The 22,927-nt window shown below is 64.3% G+C and overlaps 2 protein-coding genes across 3 annotated transcripts in view; both read right to left on the reverse strand.

The window, feature by feature from the left end:
• Positions 1–6: 6 nt before the first annotated feature.
• IDH3B (isocitrate dehydrogenase (NAD(+)) 3 non-catalytic subunit beta) lies at positions 7–11,120 on the reverse strand. Of its 2 annotated transcripts, none has more exons than XM_069014820.1 (12): positions 11,047–11,120; positions 10,485–10,565; positions 8,578–8,676; positions 6,938–7,058; positions 6,166–6,226; positions 5,636–5,768; positions 4,234–4,367; positions 3,279–3,381; positions 2,598–2,744; positions 2,420–2,514; positions 2,283–2,343; positions 7–151 (listed from the first exon to the last, which is right to left on the reverse strand). In XM_069014820.1, the coding sequence occupies exons 1-12, from the start codon at positions 11,080–11,082 to the stop codon at positions 74–76; spliced, it is 1,149 nt and encodes a 382-aa protein (XP_068870921.1). In that variant the 5' UTR covers positions 11,083–11,120; the 3' UTR covers positions 7–73. The 2 variants fall into 2 exon arrangements, with proteins under 2 accessions (XP_068870921.1, XP_068870919.1); XM_069014818.1 differs by lacking the exon at positions 7–151 and adding an exon at positions 434–1,457.
• Positions 11,121–11,707: 587 nt separating this feature from the next.
• Positions 11,708–22,927, reverse strand: part of VPS16 (VPS16 core subunit of CORVET and HOPS complexes) — a 49,145-nt gene continuing 37,925 nt past the window's right edge. Inside the window, exons 20-24 of the mRNA XM_069014821.1 lie at positions 18,235–18,312; positions 16,360–16,529; positions 16,191–16,287; positions 14,904–15,007; positions 11,708–12,078 (exon numbers count right to left, since the gene is read on the reverse strand). Coding sequence (XP_068870922.1) covers positions 11,934–12,078; positions 14,904–15,007; positions 16,191–16,287; positions 16,360–16,529; positions 18,235–18,312 — 594 coding nt within the window. The 3' untranslated portion in view covers positions 11,708–11,933. The remainder of the gene's footprint in view (positions 12,079–14,903; positions 15,008–16,190; positions 16,288–16,359; positions 16,530–18,234; positions 18,313–22,927) is intronic.

A 22,927-nucleotide genomic window follows, 5' to 3' on the forward strand; every position in this document is an offset into this window, starting at 1 on the left:
GCGCGGTCACGCCTGAGGCCACTGGAGGCCACTTTTATTGGAGTCGCCGGGGGAGGGGACGGGGTGAGGGACACTACACCTCCAGGGCAGCGATCACGGCCTGGGTGAAATCCATGGAGGTGGAGTAGCCCCCCATGTCCGCCGTGCGCACCTGCAAGGAGACGGGAGGTTAGGGAGCAGGAGGGGACCCTGGAACTGCGGGGTCCCCCCGCCCCAGGTGGGCCGTGGCACCGCGGGATCGGGCTCCCTGGAGCCCCCTGCGCCCCCCAAATGGTCCCTGTGCCTCAGCGAGGGGTTGATGGCCCCCTGTGCCAGCTTAGGGGCGCCCCAATGTCCGGTTTGGGCTCTGCTTTTAGCACTGCCCCCCCCTCCCCAGTTTAGAGCAGCCCCAGCCCCCCCAAAGCCGTGAGGTCCCCCCAGGGCAGGGCAGGGCTGCAGGGAAGCGTTGGACCCTTTATTAGCAAAGCAGGATACAGAGCACGGCGCGGTGACAGCCCCACGGCCCCGGGGTGGCACCAGGCCTGGTCCCACGGGGCCACAGGGTTATGGGGTCACCTCCCAGGTGCAGCTCAGAGCGCTGGGAAACCCAAATTCCCCCAGTTGGGGGGGCACAGAGTGCAGCTCCCCACCCTGTCCCAGGTCCGGAATGGCCCAGGGCCACCCCGTGCCTGGAACTGTCCCCGCATGGGGACCCTGTGCCAGCAGCTGCCAAGGGGGTGGAGGGTGGGGGATGTGACCCTGCTTATTGCTAAAAGCTGGATGGGATGGGTCCCACGGGAATGGGAGTCCCACGGGAATGGGGTCCCACAGTCACGCTGGTCCCATGGTCATCAGGATCCCACAACCACACTGGTCCCACGGTCACAGGGATCCCATGGGAATGGGGTCCCAGAGTCACAGGGATCCCACAGTCATAGGGATCCCATGGGAATGGGGTCCTACAGTCATAGGGATCCCATGGGAATAAGGTCCCAGAGTCATAAGGATCCCATTGGAATGGGGGTCCCACGGTCACAGGGATCCCACAATCCCATTGGTCCCACAGGAATGATTATCCAGCCGCAGGGATCCCATGGGAATGGGGTCCCACGGTCAGAAGGATCCCACGGGAATGGGGTCCCACAGCCACGGTGGTCCCAACAGGAGCTGCCTATGAGTTTGGGGCACTGCCCCGTCCCCCCCAGGCCACCCCAGTGAACCCCAAAATCCGAACTGGCCGCCTCCACGGAGCAACCCCCGCCGGGGAATGGGGTGGGGGAAAAAGGATTCCTGGAGTTATGGGGCCTCCCTCCTCCCTGGGGGGCACTGGGGGGGCAGGGAGGGGGTTTGGGGAGGGGGCCGAGGCGCTGGGGGAGCTGCCGGGGGTCCTAAGCCCCATAGTGGGGGTGCAGGTTGTCAATGACGGACTTGACGAAGTCAGAAGTGGTGGAGTAACCGCCCAAATCCCGAGTCCGGACCTGCAAATCCAACACAGGGAGGGGGAGAAACGGGGAAAGGCCGCGGTGAACGGAGGGAATCGGCTGGGAGGGGACAGGACAGGAGAGAGAGAGAGAGAGAGAGCGGCCACCCTTCATCGCCCTGCCAGGACCTGCAGTGACGAGGGGGCTGTGGAACATCCCCTGAGCTCCCTGCCAGGATCTGGGGTGAGGATGGGGCTGTGGAACACCCCCTGAGCTCCCTGCCAGGATCTGGGGTGAGGATGGGGCTGTGGAACATCCCCTGAGCTCCCTGCCAGGACCTGCGGTGAGGATGGGGCTGTGGAACATCCCCTGAGCTCCCTGCCAGGACCTGCAGTGAGGATGGGGCTGTGGAACATCCTCTGAGCTCCCTGCCAGGACCTGCGGTGAGGATGGGGCTGTGGAACATCCCCTGAGCTCCCTGCCAGGATCTGGGGTGGGTAATGGGGCCATGGAAAGGTCCCTGAATGTCCTGCCAGGACCCAGGTGGGGACAGGGCTGTGCCAGAAGTCCCTCCCTCACCAGGATGTCACCACAGGGGCTGGATGTGGCTGTGGGGCCGGGATTCCAGCTGGAAAGAGGAGAGGAGCTGGAATCCCGGCTAAAGAGAGGAGAGGAGCTGGAATCCCGGCTGGAGAGAGGAGAGGAGCTGGGATTCCAGCTGGAGAGAGGAGAGGAGCCGGAATCCCGGCTGGAGAGAGGAGAGGAGCTGGAATTCCAGCTGGAGAGAGGAGAGGAGCCGGAATCCCGGCTGGAGAGAGGAGCCGGAGCCTCGCGAGGACGCGGCCCCGGCAGCACCAGCCCTACCCATCGCCCCGCACTCACTTTGCCACCTTTGATCACCTTCTTCACCGCGTCCGAGATCATGTTGGAGTGGTATTCCAGGCTGGAAAAGAGCGGGAAGCACGGGATGAGCCCCTCAGAACCCCCCCAAACCCCCTCCCTCGCAGCCCAGCACGTACTTGAGGTGCCGCAGCATGTTGGAGGCCGACAGCAGCATGGCCGTGGGGTTGGCGATGTTCCTGCCCACGGCCTGGGCGAAGGGGTGCCGGGCTCCCTGCGGGACACAGGGCACGGTGACGGGATCATCCCACTCTCCCAGCCTTGGGAATTCCCCGCTGGGATCGCCCTCCTCCTCACCAGCTCGAACACGGCGTACTCGGCGCTGTAGCTCTCGCCGGGCACGACGCCGGCGCCGCCCACCAGCCCCGCGGCCAAGTTGTCCACGATGTTCCCGTAGAGGTTGGGCATCACCAGGACGTCGAACTGGTAGGGATTCTGCACCAGCTGGCATGGGAATGGGAATGGGGCAGGTGAGGCCGGGAACACCCGGGGGAAGCTCAAGCCCACACCGGGACAGGGAGCAGAGCCCAGGTGTGGTGGGGCTGGAGGAGCTCCAAGGTGTCTCCGATGCGAATCGTTCCCCGCTTGGCACAACTGCCTGGAGCAGCAGCGATGGGATATGGGGTTTTTAGGGATGCAAAGGGCAGTTTTTAGGGATATGAACACGCCCAGCCCCAGTGAGGCTGCAGGAAGCCAGGTCACCAAGGCAGGTGAGCGGCAGAACCCGCCCGTGGCCAAACCCCCCCCCCCAAATTCCCCCCAGGAGGAGCGCTGGGAGCAACACTGGGATGGCCCCGGAGCCACGGGGTGTGCAGGGCCAGCTGAGACCGAGCTGGGAATACTGGGAATGCTGGGAATGCTCCTGCCTGGCACAGGCCCAACCCTGGCACCAGGCGTGGCCGGCTTTGGAGGTTCCAGCTCCTCAGGGTGGGAAGGGAGCAGGGATGGGGCCACACCCACGGGTGTCCCGTGGCTCACCTGCATGCAGCAGTTGTCGATGATCATGGTGTCGAATTGGATCTTGGGGTACAGCTTGGCCACCTCCTTGCAGCACTGCAGGAACAGCCCATCCCCCAGCTTCCTGCGGCAGGAACACCGGGAAGGGTCGGCGGGAGAGCAGGGGAATCCTAAAGGCTGGAACTGGGATCTGGAACATCCCTTGGGGCTCCTCATCCTGCTTTTCCCCCCCTCTCCCTGATGAGGAAGGGGTTTGTTCCAGGTGGGAGGAGCAGGAGGAGCTGTCTGGGTGCCCCCATCGGTGCTGACTCCAGAGCTGGGGAGCTCGGGATTCTGCAGGATTGACCCCAAGCCAGTGATCCCACAATCCATGGGGAGGGGTGACAGGGTTGTTAGGGAGAGGCTGCGCTGGGAATATCTGGACACTGGGTTATCAATAACTCTGATCAGCAGCAGCCCCCGGGGGGGCAGAGTCCTGCTCACTCCTGGCAGCAGAGAGAGGGAAAACCTCCAATCCCAGGGAAATCCTGCTCTCCCTCACCCAGCCCGGCACGGAGCAGGATCCCAGAGTCATGGAATGGTTCAAAGTTTATGGATCCCATGGGCAGGGACACCTCCCACTGTCCCAGGGTGCTCCAACCTGCCCTTGGGCACTGCCAGGGGATCCAGGGGCAGCCCCCAGCTGCTCTGGCAATTCCAGCCCAGCCCCTCCCCACCCTCCCAGCTGGGAATTCCTTCCCAACATCCCACCCCCCAACCTGAAGCCATTGCCCCTTCTCCTGCCACTCCAGGCCGTGTCCCAAGTCCCTCCCAGGTGTCCTGGAGCCCCTCTGGGCACTGGCAGGTGCCAGCCCCTCGCTGAGGTCACACCGCTCTCTAGAGAAGGCGATGTGGGCAGTGCCGAGGGCCGGTCCCTGGGGGCACAGGGGGGGACAGGAGGGGACAGGGGGGGACAGGGGGGGACAGGGACACTCACATGATGTTGGCCTTGTGCACAGCTGTGACCTTGGCCCGGCCCTTCTTGGTGGCGTAGTCGAAGGCGAACTTGGCGATGCGCTGGGACTTGGCCCTGGTGATGATCTTCAGGCACTCGATCACCCCCCTGACGCTCTGGGGGGGTCAGGGTGGGGGTCACACACCCGGCACGGCCACCCCAGCGTGTCCCCAGCACCCCTCCTGCCTTGGGGTCTGTTTGTCTCCCTGTGCTGAGCGCCGGAATTGTATTTATGATCTGCTGTGTGTGTAATTCTTACACGTATTTGTAGTTATTGTTAATTATTCTTGCCATCAGTGGTTTTCCAATTAAATACTTCTTATTGAATTTTGTTTCAGTTATTAAATTGTTCTGATCTCGACCCAGGTTTGCCTTTTCTTTCCTGTTCTCCTCCTCACAGGGAAGTGGGAGGACCCCAGGAGAAGGGGGGTGCTGTGGGGTTAATCCAGGACAACATCCATGTCCCTCTGTCCCTTTTTCCAGGCATCATCCCCCCTGCAGCCACCCCAATCCTCACTGGAGCTGTGTCCTCATCCCTAAGTACTCCCCCAACTCCATTGCTCCAGGCAGGTCCACAGCGTGCTGAGCAGGGAATCAGGGAATAGTTTGGGTTGGAGAGACCTCAGAGCTCATCCCATTCCAGCCAGGGACACCTCCCACTGTCCCAGGTGGATCCAAGCCCCAGTGTCCAGCCTGGCCTTGGACATTCCCAGGGATCCAGGGGCAGCCCCAGCTGCTCTGGCAATTCCAGCCCAGCCCCTCCCCACCCTCCCAGCCAGCAATTCCTTCCCAACATCCCAGCCCAAGCTCCCCTTTCCCACTGGGAAGCCATTCCCTGCCTCCTGGCCCTCCAGCCCTTGGCCCCAGTCCCTCTGCAGCTCTCCTGGAGCCCCTTTAGGCCCTGCAAGGGGCTCCCAGCTCTCCCTGGCTCCTTCCCTTCTCCAGGGCAACATTCCCAGCTCTCCCAGCCTGATCCAGAGGGGCTCCACAATCCTGGAATGCTTTGGGTGGGAAAGGACCTGGAATCCCATCCCACTCCATCCGTGGCAGGGACACCTCCCTCTATCCCAGCTGGATCCAAGCCCCAGTGTCCAACCTGGCCTTGGGACATTCCCAGGGATCCAGGGGCAGCCCCAGCTGCTCTGGCAATTCCATTCCCAGCAATTCCATTCCCAACATCCCACCCCAAGCTCCCCTTTCCCACTGGGAAGCCATTCCCTGCCTCCTGTCCCAAATCCCTTATCCCAAATCCCTTATCCCAAATCCCTCTGCAGCTCTCCCGGAGTCCCTTTAGGGACTCTGAGGATCCCCTGGAGTTCTCCCTTCTCCAGGAGAACATTCCCAGCTCTCCCAGGCTGTCTCCATGGCCGAGGGCTGTCCGTACCTCGTGCTCCAGGGAGCTGTACTCGCCCTCCGTCTGCTCCCGGATGATCACCAGGTCCAGGTTGTTGTGCCGGGTCTGGTATCCCGGGAGACTCTTCACGTGCACCACGTTGGCAAACAGGTCCAGCTTCCTCCTGGGAAGGGGCAGCGGGGTGGGCTCACGGCTGGGGCCACCCTCACCCCCCTCTCCAGGACCCCACGGTGAGCAGGGGCAGCTCCTGACCACGGATGGTCCCTCAGGAATGTTGTTTCCCAAGCTGCACAGAATCCCGCAGGAACTCTGCCTCCCAATAACTCTTTAATTAATAATTAATGATTTTTTTTTTCCCAGAGACTCTTCCCTACAAGTCCCCGGGACCACCCCCCTCTCCAGGATCCCACTGAACGGGGAGAGCTCACGATGGTCCCTCGGGAATTTTCTTTCCCAGCCCACACGCGCTCCCTCGGGATTTTCCTCTTCCCCCATAACTCATTAGTGATTAATTAATTAATTTTCCCGGCGCCTGGCAGGTGAGTGGGGCCCTCCCTCACCTGAGCCTCATGTCATAGGATGCCAGGTCTCCCTTGTACTCCATGGGCGTGTGGATCTTCCCTGCAGGACACGGAGCGGGATGAGGACACGGGGGAGTATTCCCAAAATCCCACACCAACCTCCCCTGGCCCAGCCCGAGGCCGCTCCCTCTCCTCCTGTCCCTGTTCCCTGCGAGCAGATCCCGACTCCCACCTGGCTCCAAGATTTCAGGGACTTGTGCAGAGCCACAAGGTCCCTCCTGATCCCGCTTTTCTCCAGGCTGAGCCCCTTTCCCAGCTCCCTCAGCCTCTCCCAGTGCTCCAGACCCTTTCCCAGTTCCCTCAGCCCCTCCAGGAGCTCCAGACCCTTTCCCAGCTCCCTCAGCCTCTCCTGCAGCTCCAGACCCTTTCCCAGCTCCCTCAGCCTCTCCTGCAGCTCCAGACCCTTTCCCAGCTCCCTCAGCCTGTCCTGCAGTTCCAGACCCTTTCCCAGCTCCCTCAGCCTCTCCTGCAGCTCCAGACCCTTTCCCAGCTCCCTCAGCCTCTCCTGCAGCTCCAGACCCTTTCCCAGCTCCCTCAGCCTCTCCCAGTGCTCCAAACCCTTTCCCAGCTCCCTCAGCCTGTCCTGCAGCTCCAGACCCTTTCCAGCTCCCTCAGCTGCTCCAAACCCTTTCCCAGCTCCCTCAGCCTCTCCTGCAGCTCCAGCCCCTTTCCCAGCTCCTTCCCCAGGGTTCCAGGTGTGACCTCCCCACAAGGACAAGGCCAAGGCCACACTCCTCCGGCCTCTCCTCACCGATGAGGGCGACCTTGCTCTCCTTCATGGAATCCACGACCCGATCCAGCTTCTCCTCGGACGCCGTGTTCTGCACCTCGCTCAGGTGGTGCTCGTCAAAGACCACGGGGACGCCGCCGGCCTGCGACGGGGACAGAGGCGCCCGGTGTCACCCGGGGAGCCTCGGGGACACCGACGGGGACACAGAGCCCTGGACCAGCCAGGGCCCTGCTCGGGGAGAGGAGGGAAGCACCACGGTCGGACCTCTGGGTCCCTTTGGTCCCGAAGGAGTGGTGATAAAATCACGGAATATCGAGGTTGGGAAAGCTCGCCGAGGCCTCGCCAGCAGTGCCCAGGCCACCAGTGGGGATGTCCCCAAGTGCCACCAACACAGGGCTGCTAAATCCCTCCAGGGATGGGGATTCCCTGTTTTTCCAGGAGGAATTTTCTCCATGTCCAACTTAAATCCCTCCAGGGATGGGGACTCCCCCCCATCCTTTTCCAGGAGGAATTTTCCCAATATCCAAGACAAATCTCTCCAGGAGCGGGGACTCCCCCTCTGCCTGTGGGCAGCACCAGTGGGGACAGAGGGCACAGGGACACACGGGGACACTCAGGGACACACAGGGACACTCGGGGACACACAGACACTGGGGGACACACAGGGACACACAGGGACACTCGGGGACACACAGACACCTGGGGACACTCAGGGACACACAGGAACACACAAGGACACACAGACACCTGGGGACACACAGGGACACACAGGGACACTCGGGGACACACAGACACCTGGGGACACTCAGGGACACACAGGAACACACAAGGACACACAGACACCTGGGGACACTCAGGGACACACAGACACGTGGGGACACTCAGGGACACACAGACACTCAGGGACACACAGGGACACTTGGGGACACTCAGGGACACTTGGGGACACTCAGGGACACACAGACACCTGGGGACACACAGGGACACTCAGGGACACTCGGGGACACACAGGGACACACAGGGACACACAGACACTCAGGGACACTCAGGGACACTTGGGGACACTCAGGGACACACAGACACCTGGGGACACACAGGGACACTCAGGGACACTCGGGGACACTCGGGGACACTCGGGGACACTCAGGGACACACAGACACCTGGGGACACACAGGGACACTGGGGGACACACAGACACGTGGGGACACACAGGGACACTCAGGGACACACAGGGACACCTGGGGACACTCAGGGACACCTGGGGACACTTGGGGACACTCGGGGACACACAGACACCTGGGGACACTCAGGGACACTGAGGGACACACAGACACCTGGGGACACTGAGGGACACACAGGGACACACAGACACCTGCAGACACTCAGGGACACTTGGGAACACTCAGGGACACAGCGACACTCAGGGACACTTGGGGACACACAGGGACACTCAGGGACACCTGGGGACACTTGGGGACACCTGGGGACACACAGGGACACTCAGGGACTCTCGGGGACACTGGGGGAAACTCAGGGACACTCGGGAACACTCGGGAACACTCAGGGACACACAGACACCTGGGGACACTCAGGGACACCCATGGACACTTGGGGACATTCAGGGACAGCTGCTGCTCGTGTCCCCAGGACGTGGCCGTACCTTGAAGACCTCCTTGACCGCGTGCATGAGCTCGGGCCCCACGCCATCCCCCGGCAGCATCGTCACCTGGAACGTGCCCTCGGCCTTGGCATTGTGGGACTGCGGGGAGCCGGCGGGGTCAGGGCGGCCTCACCCCAAAGGCCAGCCCCAAACCGGACCCCCCATCCCCACCCCGAGCTGGGGGAGGGCGCCTGAGGAACGCCCACACCCACGGGGACACGGGACTCATCCCCAGTGCCACATCCATAGGGTGGGGAAATCCCTCCGGGCACGGGGACTCCACCACTGCCCTTTCCAGGAGGAAAATTCCCAATATCCCACCTGGCACAGCTTGAGCTGTTCCCAAACCACCCCCAACCCGGCTGCCCCCTCCTGTCAGGGACTTGTGCAGAGCCACAAGGTCCCCCTGAGCCTCCTTTGCTCCAGGCTGAGCCCCTTTCCCAGCTCCCTCAACTGCTCCAGACCCTTTCCCAGCTCCCTCAGCCTCTCCTGCAGCTCCAGACCCTTTCCCAGCTCCCTCAGCCTCTCCTGCAGCTCCAGACCCTTTCCCAGCTCCCTCAGCCTCTCCTGCAGCTCCAGACCCTTTCCCAGCTCCCTCAGCCTCTCCTGCAGCTCCAGACCCTTTCCCAGCTCCCTCAGCTTCTCCTGCAGCTCCAGACCCTTTCCCAGCTCCATCAGCTGCTCCAGACCCTTTCCCAGCTCCCTCAGCCCCTCCTGCAGCTCCAGACCCTTTCCCAGCTCCCTCAGCTGCTCCAGACCCTTTCCCAGCTCCCTCAGCCTCTCCTGCAGCTCCAGACCCTTCCCTGGACACGCTCCAGCCCCTCCAAGTCTTGTCCTGAGGGGCCCAAACCCACCCCAGGATTGGGGACGTGACCCCTCCCTCCCCTCCCCACACCCAGTCCCTGTCCCGAGGCCACCCCGGGGTGCCCCCGGCCCTGAGCACACCCGACACCACGGAGAGACCTTTCCCTCACTCAGCACCTCCAGAAATAACCTCTCCCTCTGCCCAGCGGAATTCCTGCCAGCTCCCAGCCCAGCCCAGCCTTCCTCAATTCCCTCGTTCCTCCTCCCTGCCCTCAGGATCTCAGGGAATTCTGCCAAAGCCCATTTTTGTGGCCCAGACCACCGAAGAGCCTCGCTGATCCTTCCTGGGATGTTCCCTTTTTCCCCCCTTCCACGGCTGCTTCCTACTACAACACCCTCCTCCCACCGATCCTGCCTTGCTCAGGCCGGAATTCCCTGCTGGGAGCTGGTTCCAGCATGGATCTCACCCATCCAGCCTCGGGGATCCACAGGGGATTCCCCCCCAATACCAGGAGCCAGGCAAGAGAGACTCCAGAATTCCAGTGGGAAGGGGGAAAGGAAAGCTGAGAATCCCCAACTGGGAGCTTGAATATCCCGGAATCAAATTTCCAGGGCACAAACTGGGGCTCCTGGGCAGTGATTAAATATCAGCAGGCAAAGGCGAGGGAAGGGCAGCGCTAGGCCTGGCTCAAGGTCACGCAGACATTTGGGGCCGAGCCCATCCCTCAGCATCCTCAGCAATATTCCACATGGAATCAGGGAATCTTCCCGCTAGGAAAAACCTCCAAGACCCCCCCCCAGCACTGCCCAGGCCACCACTGACCCGTGTCCCCAAGTGCCACATCCACAGGGCTGGTAAATCCCCACAGGGATGGGGACTCCACCACTGCCAGGCTTGGACAGCCCTTCCCAGGAGGAATTTTCCCGATATCCCAACCCCTGGCCCAGCCTGAGGCTGTTCCCTCTCCTCCTGTCCCTGTTCCCTGGGAGCAGAGCCCGACCCCCCCCGGCTGCCCCCTCCTGTCAGGGACTTGTGCAGAGCCACAAGGCCCCCCCCGATCCCCCTTTTTCCCCCCCCAATTCCTCCCTCAGCCCCTCCTCACCTTGGCCTGCGCTTGCTGCAGGAGGGCGGCCGAGGTTCCCAGACCCCTCCACACCCCGAGGCTCTGGGCGCGGAGGAGGCCCTGGGGGTGCCAGAGGTCAGAAAGCCCCGTCAGGGGGTGCCCCCCCACCCCCCAAAATCCTCCCCCACTCCACGTTGCTCCCAGCCCAAAGTAACCCCCGGGCCAGCCTGGCCCTGCAGCCCCCCTCAGTGTCTCCCCAAAATGACCCCCCTCACACCCAGCCCGAACCGGCCACCCCCGAACTGACACCCCCCAGCCCTGACCGCACACCCTGCCCCACACTGACCCCCCCCCCGAGCCCTCCCAGCCCTCACGGACACCCCCAGCCCAGCCCGACCCCTCACGCCTCACTCGGGGGGAGCCCCAGTGAAGGATAAGGTCAGACCCCGTTTGACCCCTCCCGCCCCCCCCGGACCCTGCGCGGCGCCCCCAGCCCGACCGTTCACCCCTCAGCGGCCTCCCCCTTCATTCTGCCCCCTCAGACCCCATCGCTGAGCCCCTTCTCCCCTCACGGCCCTCACTCCCGCCCCCCCCCCCTCACCGCCGCCGCCGCCCGGCCCGCGCTGAGCGCCGCCATCTTTGCGGCCCCACAATGCACCGCGCCCGCGGCGCGCGCGGGGGCACGTGACGCCGGAGGGGGCGGGGCCGAGCGGCCCCTGCGGCGCCCCCTGGCGGGCGGGGGAGGCAGCGCGGGGACGGGACCTCCCCTCCCCTCCCCCCCCCCCAAAATGTCCCCCCAAATGTCCTCCCCCCAAGTGACCCTTGGGGACACCCAGCGACCTCCCCTTCCAGCCTCCCCAGGCACCCCTCCTGGGCCCCAGCGTCCCCTCTGAGTGTCCCCACCAAGGACTCGTTTGAGGGTCCCAGAGACCCCCGCAGTGTCCCCCCACTGTCCCCTCAAGTGACCCTTGGGGACACCCAGCGACCTCCCCTTCCAAACCTCCCCAGGATCTGCTCCAGAAACCCCTCCAGGACCCCTGCGAAGGCCCCCCAGGACCTGTTTTGAGTGTCACAACATCCCCTCAATGTCCAGCCAACGCCCCTTGGGGCCACCCAGCGACCTCCCCTTCCAAACCTCCCCAGGACCTGCTCCAGGCCCCTGGAACCGCCCCAGAACCCCCCCCTGTGCCCCCTGACCGTCCCCTGCCACCCCCTCCGGGTGCCCCCCGAGCCCCCACAGCCCTCCCTGGGCACACAGCACATGGAGCTCTTCTCTTTATTGGACCACAAGGGACAGGTCCCCCGTGTCCCCCGCGGGGTGCCGGTGCCACCTCCGGCAGCCGGCGAGGACAAAGCCGGGCTGGGAGCGGCTTCCAGAGGACACGGACACCCCCTGTCCCCTGCCAGCCGTGTCAGGGGTAGGGTGAGGGTTAGGGAGGGGGGCTGGGGGTGTCCCTGGGGGCTGGACCCCCCCCTCCGGCATCGGGGTCACTTCTTGAGGAGCTGTGCCCGGGCCCGGTTGAGCTTCTCGGCCACGGCGCCGTCGGTGCCGGCCGAGCACCGCGACAGCACCAGGTTCATCTCGGCCTCGTTCTTGCGCTCGATGGCTGCGTCGGCCGCCTGCTCCAGATCCCTGGGGAACGCCGGGAAGTGGGGGACAGGACAGGGATGGGACAGGGATGGGACAGGGATGGGACAGGGACGGGACGGGGACGGGGACGGGGAGGGGACGGGGACGGGGATGGGGACGGGGATGGGGACGGGGACAGGGACAGGGACAGGGATGGGACAGGGACAGGGAGAGGGACAGGGATGGGACAGGGACAGGGACAGGGACAGGGACAGGGATGGGGACAGGGACGGGGACAGGGAGGGGACAGGGACGGGACAGGGACAGGGACAGGGACAGGGACAGGGATGGGACAGGGATGGGGACAGGGATGGGGACAGGGGCAGGGACAGGGACAGGGACGGGACAGGGACAGGGACAGGGACATGGACAGGGACAGGGACAGGGACAGGGATGGGACAGGGACAGGGACAGGGAGGGGACAGGGATGGGACAGGGATAGGGATGGGACAGGGACAGGGACAGGGACAGGGATGGGACAGGGATAGGGACAGGGACAGGACATGGACAGGGACAGGGACAGGGACAGGGACAGGGACGGGACAGAGACAGGGACAGGGACGGGGACAGGACAAGGATGGGACAGGGACGGGGACGGGGACGGGGACGGGGACGGGGACAGGGACAGGGACGGGGACAGGACAGGGACGGGACAGGGACGGGACAGGGACGGGGACAGGACAGGGACAGGGACGGGGACGGGACAGGGACAGGGGACAGGGACAGGACAGGGACAGGGATGGGGACAGGGACAGGGACAGGACAGGGACAGGGACAGGGACAGGGACGGGGACGGGGACGGGGACGGGACAGGGACGGGACAGGGGCAGGGGCAGGGACAGGGATAGGGACAGGGACAGGGACAGGGACAGGACAAGGACAGGGACAGGGACAGGGACAGGGACAGGGACAGGGACGGGGACAGGGATGGGACAGGGATGGGGACGGGGACGGGGACGGGGACAGGACAGGGACAGGGATGGGACAGGGACGGGGACAGGGACAGGGATAGGGACAGGGATAGGACAGGGACGGGGACAGGGACAGGGATGGGACAGGGACAGGGGCAGGGACAGGGACAGGGATGGGACAGGGATGGGACAGGGACGGGACGGGGACGGGGACGGGGAGGGGACGGGGACGGGGATGGGGACGGGGATGGGGACGGGGACAGGGACAGGGACAGGGATGGGACAGGGACAGGGAGAGGGACAGGGATGGGACAGGGACAGGGAGAGGGACAGGGATGGGGACAGGGACGGGGACAGGACAGGGACAGGACAGGGACGGGACGGGGATGGGGACGGGGACAGGGACAGGGGCAGGGACAGGGACGGGACAGGGATGGGACAGGGACAGGGACGGGACAGGGACGGGGACGGGGACGGGGACGGGACGGGACAGGGATGGGGACAGGGACAGGGACAGGGACAGGGATGGGGACAGGGACAGGGACGGGACAGGGACGGGACAGGGACGGGGACGGGGACGGAGACAGGACAGGGATGGGACAGGGACAGGGACAGGGACAGGACAGGGACAGGGAGGGGACAGGGAGGGGACAGGGACGGGACAGGGACAGGGACAGGGACAGGGACAGGGATGGGACAGGGATGGGGACAGGGATGGGGACAGGGGCAGGGACAGGGACAGGGACGGGACAGGGACAGGGACAGGGACATGGACAGGGACAGGGACAGGGACAGGGATGGGACAGGGACAGGGACAGGGAGGGGACAGGGATGGGACAGGGATAGGGATGGGACAGGGACAGGGACAGGGACAGGGATGGGACAGGGATAGGGACAGGGACAGGACATGGACAGGGACAGGGACAGGGACAGGGACAGGGACGGGACAGAGACAGGGACAGGGACGGGGACAGGACAAGGATGGGACAGGGACGGGGACGGGGACGGGGACGGGGACGGGGACAGGGACAGGGACGGGGACAGGACAGGGACGGGACAGGGACGGGACAGGGACGGGGACAGGACAGGGACAGGGACGGGGACGGGACAGGGACAGGGGACAGGGACAGGACAGGGACAGGGATGGGGACAGGGACAGGGACAGGACAGGGACAGGGACAGGGACAGGGACGGGGACGGGGACGGGGACGGGACAGGGACGGGACAGGGGCAGGGGCAGGGACAGGGATAGGGACAGGGACAGGGACAGGGACAGGACAAGGACAGGGACAGGGACAGGGACAGGGACAGGGACAGGGACGGGGACAGGGATGGGACAGGGATGGGGACGGGGACGGGGACGGGGACAGGACAGGGACAGGGATGGGACAGGGACGGGGACAGGGACAGGGATAGGGACAGGGATAGGACAGGGACGGGGACAGGGACAGGGATGGGACAGGGACAGGGGCAGGGACAGGGACAGGGATGGGACAGGGACGGGGACAGGGACAGGGATGGGACAGGGACAGGGGCAGGGACAGGGACAGGGATGGGGACAGGGACGGGACAGGGATGGGACAGGACAGGGACAGGGACAGGGACAGGGACTGGGACAGGGACAGGGACAGGGACAGGGACAGGACAGGGGCAGGGGCAGGGGCAGGGACAGGGACGGAACAGGGACAGGGACAGGACAAGGACAGGACAGGGACAAGGACAGGACAGGGACAAGGACAGCACAAGGAGCACCCCCAGCCCTCCCCCATCACCATCCCAGCGCTTCCCTGGAAGTGCCAACCCCGGTGCCCCGGCACCTTCCCGGGGGTCTCCAGCGCCCCAAATCCCTGCTCCTGGCGCACGGGGAATCGCAGCCGTGCGTTCCCACATCCCGGCAGCCCCCGAGGGGTCTCTCACCCCACGAGGACGAAGGCCTTGACGCGCTGCTCGGGGGGCACGCGGGGCGCGTACTTCTTGGCCTCGTAGCGGTTGTGGTGCTTCACGGCCACCTCCACGAAGGGCTGGGGGCGGCACGAGGGGCAGGGCAGAGGTGAGGAAGGGCACGGGAGGAAGGGGAGGGGAGGGTGGGAGGGATGGAGAGGGGAGGAGGAGGATGGGAAGGCTGGAATGGGGAGGAAAAGGATGAAAGGGCTGGAGAGGGGAGGAAGAGGATGGGAGAGTGGGAATGGGGAGGAAAAGGATGAAAGGGCTGGAGAGGGGAGGAAGAGGATGGGAGAGATGGAGGGGGAGGAAAAGGATGAAAGGGCTGGAGAGGGGAGGAAGAAGATGGGAAGGCAAGGACGGGATGGTTGGAGAAGGAGGAAGAGGATGGGAGGGATGAAGGAGGGAGGAAGAGGATGAGAGGGCTGGAATGGGGAGGAAGAGGGTGGAAAGGATGGAGAGGGGAGGAAGAGGATGGGAGGGCTGGAGAGGGGAGAAAGAAGATGGGAAGGCAAGGATAGGACAGCTGGAGAAGGAGGAAGTGGATGGGAGAGATGGAGTGGGGAGGAAGAGGATGGAAGGGCTGGAGAGGGGAGGAAGAGAATGGGAGGGTTGGAGTGGGGAAGGAAGAGGATGGCAGAGCTGGAATGGGGAAGAAGAGGATGGGAGGGATGGAGAGGGGAGGAAGAAGATGGGAAGGCAAGGATGGGATGGCTGGAGAAGGAGGAAGAGGATGGGAGTGATGGAGAGAAGAGGAAGAGGATGGGAGGGCTGGAATGGGGAGGAAGAGGAGGAGAGGAAGAGGATGAAAGGGCTGGAGAGGGGAGGAAGAGGATGGGAAGGCAAGGATGGGACAGCTGGAGAAGGAGGAAGAGGATGGGAGGGCTGGAGAGGAGAGGAAGAGGAGGGGAGGAAGAGGATGGAAGGGCTGCAATGGGGAGGAGGGGGATGGGAGGGCTGGAATGGGGAGGAAGGGGATGGGAGGGCTGGAATGGGGAAGAGGGGGATGGGAGGGCTGGAATGGGGAGGAGGGGGATGAGAGGGCTGGAATGGGAAGGAAGAGGATGGAAGGGCTGGAATGGGGAGGAAGAGGATGGAAGGGCTGGAATGGGGAGGAAGGGGATGAGAGGGCTGGAATGGGGAAGAAGAGGATGGAAGGGCTGGAATGGGGAGGAAGGGGATGGAAGGGCTGGAATGGGGAGGAAGGGGATGGGAGGATGACGAGGGGGAGGCCGATGCCCCCTCAGCAGCACAGCCTCTCACCAGGTACCCGATGGGCGACTTCTTGCTCTTGGAGAACTTCTCCATCTCCTCCCAGTCGCCGCGGGTGGCCAGGGCGCTGATCTTCAGCCACCAGTACCTGGGCACAGCGGTCAGCGGGGTCCCTGGAGCCACCCACGGCCCTGGAGCCCAGCCCAGAGCCCATCCCCACCTCTTGTCCGGGATCCTGAAGTCCCGGTAGAGCTGCTCCGCGCGCTTGTGGTGCCCGTCCAGGATGAGGGTGGAGACGGTGTCGTGCAGGGACAGGTCCAGGTAGGGCTTGTCCAGCTCCTCCTGCAGGTGCCGCTGCAGCCGCAGCAGCTTGATCTGCTCCTCCGTGGCCTGGGACACGGCACCACCTCGGGGGTCCCCGGCCCAGCCTCGATGTCCCCCAGCCCAGCCTTGATGTCCCCCAGGCCAGCCCCGGGATCCCCAGCCCAGCCCCAGAGTCCCCGTCCCACTCTTGGGGTCCCTGTCCCAGCCCCAGGGTCCCCATCCCACCCTTGGGGTCCCTGTCCCAGCCCCAGAGTCCCCATCCCACCCTTGGGGTCCCTGTCCCAGCCCTGGGGTCCCCGTCCCACTCTTGGGGTCCCTGTCCCAGCCCCAAGGTCCCCATCCCAACCCTGGGGTCCCTGTCCCAGCCCCAGGGTCCCCATCCCACCCCTGAGGTCCCTGTCCCAGCCCCAGGGTCCCCATCCCAACCCTGAGGTCCCTGATCCAGTTCCAGGGTCCCCATCCCACCCTTGGGGTCCCTGTCCCAGCCCTGCCCCAACTCCAGAGCTCCCGTCCCAGCCTCGATGTCCCCAGCCCAGCCTTGATGTCCCCCAGCCCAGCCCCGGGGTCCCCATCCCACCCTTGGGGTCCCTGTCCCAGCCCCAGGGTCCCTGATCCAGCCCCGGGGTCCCCATCCCAACCCTGAGGTCCCTGATCCAGTCCCAGGGTCCCCATCCTACCCTTGGGGTCCCTGTCCCAACCCTGGGGTCCCTGTCCCAGCCCCAGGGTCCCCATCCCAACCCTGAGGTCCCCAGCCCAGCCCCAGGGTCCCCATCCCACCCTTGGGGTCCCTGATCCAGTCCCAGGGTCCCCATCCTACCCTTGGGGTCCCTGTCCCAGCCCTGCCCCAACTCCAGAGCTCCCGTCCCAGCCTCGATGTCCCCAGCCCAGCCTTGATGTCCCCCAGGCCAGCCCCAGGGTCCCCATCCCACCCCTGAGGTCCCTGTCCCAACCCTGGGGTCCCTGTCCCAGCCCCAGGGTCCCCATCCCACCCCTGAGGTCCCTGATCCAGTCCCAGGGTCCCCATCCCACCCTTGGGATCCCTGTCCCAGCCCTGGGGTCCCTGATCCAGCCCCGGGGTCCCCATCCCAACCCTGAGGTCCCTGATCCAGTTCCAGGGTCCCCATCCCACCCCTGAGGTCCCTGTCCCAGCCCCAGGGTCCCCATCCCAACCCTGAGGTCCCTGATCCAGTCCCAGGGTCCCCATCCCACCCTTGGGGTCCCTGTCCCAGCCCTGCCCCAACTCCAGAGCTCCCGTCCCAGCCTCGATGTCCCCAGCCCAGCCTTGATGTCCCCCAGCCCAGTCCCAGAGTCCCCATCCCACCCTTGGGGTCCCTGTCCCAGCCCCAGGGTCCCCATCCCAACCCTGGGGTCCCTGTCCCAGCCCCGGGATCCCCATCCCACCCTTGGGGTCCCTGATCCAGTCCCAGGGTCCCCATCCCACCCTTGGGGTCCCTGTCCCAGCCTCGATGTCCCAATCCCAGCCTCAGGGTCCCCGATCCAGCCTCGATGTCCCCGTCCCACCCCCGGCATCCCCATCCCAGCCCTGGGGTCCCTGTGCCAGCCGTGCCTCCCAGTGCTGGGGCACGGACAGGCAACCTCGTCACCCGTGCCCCGCTTGTCACCCGTGCCCCGCTTGTCACCCATGTCCCCCTTGTCACCTGTGCCCCCCTTGTCACCCATGTCCCCCTTGTCACCCGTGCCCCCCATGTCCCCCTTGTCACCCGTGTCCCCCTCGTCACCCGTGCCCCCCGTGCCAGCTGGGCACTCTCACCTTGGCAGCGAAGTCGTTCTTGGCCTTGTAGAACTCATCCAGGGCGTTCTGCAGGGCGGCCACGCGCCCCTCGATCCGCTGGGCACGGACAGGGCACGGACAGGGCACGGACAGGGCACGGACAGGGCATGGACATGGCACACGGACAGGGCACAGGGACAGGGCACACGGACAGGGCACACGGACATGGCACAGGGACATGGCACAGGGACATGGCACAGGGACAGGGCACACAGACAGGGCACACGGACAGGGCACAGGGACATGGCACACGGACAGGGCACGGACAGGGCACGGACAGGGCACACGGACAGGGCACGGACAGGGCACGGACACGGCACACGGACATGGCACACGGACAGGGCACACGGACATGGCACAGGGACATGGCACAGGGACATGGCACACGGACAGGGCACGGACAGGGCACACGGACATGGCACAGGGACAGGGCACAGGGACATGGCACACGGACAGGGCACGGACAGGGCACACGGACATGGCACAGGGACAGGGCACAGGGACATGGCACACGGACAGGGCACAGGGACATGGCACACGGACAGGGCACAGGGACAGGGCACACGGACATGGCACACGGACAGGGCACACGGACATGGCACGGACATGGCACAGGGACAGGGCACAGGGACATGGCACACGGACAGGGCACACGGACATGGCACACGGACAGGGCACACGGACAGGGCACGGACAGGGCACAGGGACAGGGCACACGGACAGGGCACACGGACAGGGCACACGGACAGGGCACAGGGACATGGCACACGGACATGGCACAGGGACAGGGCACACGGACATGGCACAGGGACAGGGCACAGGGACATGGCACACGGACAGGGCACACGGACATGGCACGGACAGGGCACATGGACAGGGCACAGGGACAGGGCACAGGGACAGGGCACAGGGACAGGGCACACGGACAGGGCACGGACAGGGCACACGGACAGGGCACATGGACAGGGCACAGGGACAGGGCACGGACAGGGCACAGGGACATGGCACACGGACATGGCACAGGGACATGGCACACGGACATGGCACGGACAGGGCACAGGGACAGGGCACACGGACAGGGCACAGGGACAGGGCACAGGGACAGGGCACAGGGACAGGGCACACGGACAGGGCACAGGGACAGGGCACAGGGACAGGGCACAGGGACAGGGCACACGGACAGGGCACAGGGACAGGGCACACGGACAGGGCACACGGACAGGGCACGGACAGGGCACGGACAGGGCACACGGACATGGCACACGGACAGGGCACACGGACATGGCACGGACAGGGCACACGGACAGGGCACAGGGACATGGCACACGGACAGGGCACAGGGACAGGGCACAGGGACAGGGCACGGACAGGGCACACGGACAGGGCACAGGGACAGGGCACACGGACAGGGCACATGGACAGGGCACGGACAGGGCACACGGACAGGGCACACGGACACGTCATTCCCTGAGTGGAATCCTGATCCCCAGTGGGGAGCCCTGACTCCCTGGGCAGGATCCCAACCCCTGGCACACACGGCATGGACAGGGCACGGTCCCCCACTGCCCTGGGGGGCACGCTGGGAGCCCCTTCCCAAATCCAGAGCCCCATTCCCACACCCAGAACCCCATTCCCACACCCAGAACCCAGTTCCCACATCCCGATCCCCCATTCCCACACTCCAATCCCCCATTCCCACACCCCCATCCCAATCCCCATTCCCACATCCCAATCCCCATTCCCAAACCCCATTCCCCCATCCCGGATCCCCAAATCCCAAACCCCATCCCCGATCCCCAAACCCCAAACCCCATTCCCCCATCCCAAACCCCAAACCCCATTCCCCATTCCCCCATCCCAAACCCCATTCCCCCATCCCAAACCCCAAACCCCATTCCCCATTCCCCCATCCCAAACCCCATTCCCCATCCCAAATCCCAAACCCCATTCCCCCATCCTCCATCCCGATCCCCATTCCCATTCAGATCCCCCATTCCCACCCCCACATCCCCCATTCCCACATCCCAAATCCCAAACCCCATTCCCCCATCCCAAATCCCAAACCCCATTCCCCCATCCCAAACCCCAAACCCCATTCCCCATTCCCCCATCCCAAACCCCAAACCCCATTCCCCCATCCCCGATCCCCAAACCCCATTCCCCATTGCCCCATCCCAAATCCCAAACCCCATTCCCCCATCCCAAATCCCAAACCCCATTCCCACACCCCCATCCCGATCCCCCATTCCCACACTCCGATCCCCCCTTCCCACATCCCAAACCCCATTCCCCCATCCCGATCCCCATTCCCATTCAGATCCCCCATTCCCACCCCCACATCCCCCATTCCCACGTCCCAAATCCAAAACCCCATTCCCCCATCCCCGATCCCCAAATCCCATTCCCCATTCCCCCATCCCAAATCCCAAACCCCATTCCCCCATCCCCGATCCCCCATCCCAAATCCCAAACCCCATTCCCACATCCCCATCCCGGATCCCCCATTCCCACATCCCCATCCTCCATTCCCACCCCCACATCTCCCATTCCCACGTCCCAAATCCCAAACCCCATTCCCCCATTCCCCCATCCCAAACCCCAAACCCCATCCCCGATCCCCAAACCCCATTCCCCCATCCCCCATTCCCCCATCCCCCATTCCCCCATCCCAAATCCCAAACCCCATTCCCCCATCCCAAATCCCAAACCCCAAACCCCAAACCCCATTCCCCCATCCCCAATTCCCAAATCCCAAACCCCATTCCCCCATCCCAAACCCCAAACCCCATTCCCCATTCCCCCATCCCAAACCCCAAACCCCATTCCCCCATTCCCCCATTCCCCCATCCCCCATCCCAAACCCCATCCCCCATTCCCCCATCCCAAACCCCAAACCCCATTCCCCCATCCCCCATCCCAAACCCCATTCCCCCATCCCAAACCCCAAACCCCATCCCCGATCCCCAAACCCCATTCCCCCATCCCCCATTCCCCCATCCCCCATTCCCCCATCCCAAATCCCAAACCCCAAACCCCAAACCCCATTCCCCCATCCCCAATTCCCAAATCCCAAACCCCATTCCCCCATCCCAAACCCCAAACCCCATTCCCCATTCCCCCATCCCAAATCCCAAACCCCAAACCCCATTCCCCATTCCCCATCCCAAACCCCATTCCCCCATCCCAAATCCCAAACCCCAAACCCCATTCCCCCATCCCAAACCCCAAACCCCATTCCCCAAACCCCATTCCCCCATCCAAAATCCCAAACCCCATTCCCCCATCCCAAATACCAAACCCCAAACCCCATTCCCCCATCCCCCATCCCAAACCCCATTCCCCCATTCCCCCATCCCCCATCCCCGATCCCCAAATCCCAAACCCCATTCCCCCATCCCAAATCACAAACCCCATTCCCCATTCCCCATCCCAAACCCCAAACCCCATTCCCCCATCCCCCATCCCCCATCCCTGATCCCCAAACCCCATTCCCCCATCCCAAACTCCATTCCCCATTCCCCCATCCCAAACCCCAAACCCCATTCCCCCATCCCCGATCCCCAAATCCCAAACCCCATTCCCCCATCCCAAATCACAAACCCCATTCCCCATTCCCCATCCCAAACCCCAAACCCCATTCCCCCATCCCCCATCCCCCATCCCTGATCCCCAAACCCCATTCCCCCATCCCAAACTCCATTCCCCCATTCCCCCATCCCCATTCCCCCATCCCAAATCCCAAACCCCAAACCCCATTCCCCATTCCCCATCCCAAACCCCATTCCCCCATCCCAAACCCCAAACCCCATTCCCCCATTCCCCCATCCCAAACCCCATTCCCCATTCCCCCATCCCAAACCCCAAACCCCAAACCCCATTCCCCCATCCCAAACCCCAAACCCCATTCCCCATTCCCCCATCCCAAACCCCAAACCCCCTTCCCCATTCCCCATCCCAAACCCCATTCCCCATTCCCCCATCCCAAATCCCAAACCCCAAACCCCATTCCCCCATCCCCCATCCCAAACCCCATTCCCCCATTCCCCATTCCCCATCCCAAACCCCATTCCCCCATCCCAAATCCCACACCCCATTCCCCCATTCCCCCATCCCAAATCCCATTCCCCATTCCCCCATCCCAAACCCCAAACCCCATTCCTCATTCCCCCATCCCAAACCCCATTCCCCCATTCCCCCATCCCCCATCCCTGATCCCCAAACCCCATTCCCCCATCCCAAACCCCATTCCCCCATCCCCATTCCCCCATCCCAAATCCCAAACCCCATTCCCCCATCCCCCATTCCCCCATTCCCCCATCCCAAACCCCAAACCCCATTCCCCATTCCCCCATCCAAAACCCCAAACCCCATTCCCCATTCCCCCATTCCAAACCCCATTCCCCATTCCCCCTTCCCAAACCCCAAACCCCATTCCCCCATTCCCCATTCCCCCATCTCCCATCCCAAATCCCAAACCCCAAACCCCATTCCCCATTCCCCCATCCCAAACCCCATTCCCCCATCCCCATTCCCCCATCCCAAATCCCAAACCCCATTCCCCATTCCCCATCCCAAACCCCATTCCCCCATCCCCCATCCCAAACCCCATTCCCCCATTCCCCATTCCCCATCCCAAACCCCATTCCCCCATCCCAAACCCCAAACCCCATTC

The sequence above is a fragment of the Aphelocoma coerulescens genome, chromosome 4 (assembly GCF_041296385.1).
Source record: "Aphelocoma coerulescens isolate FSJ_1873_10779 chromosome 4, UR_Acoe_1.0, whole genome shotgun sequence".
NCBI classification, from domain to species: Eukaryota; Metazoa; Chordata; class Aves; order Passeriformes; family Corvidae; genus Aphelocoma; species Aphelocoma coerulescens.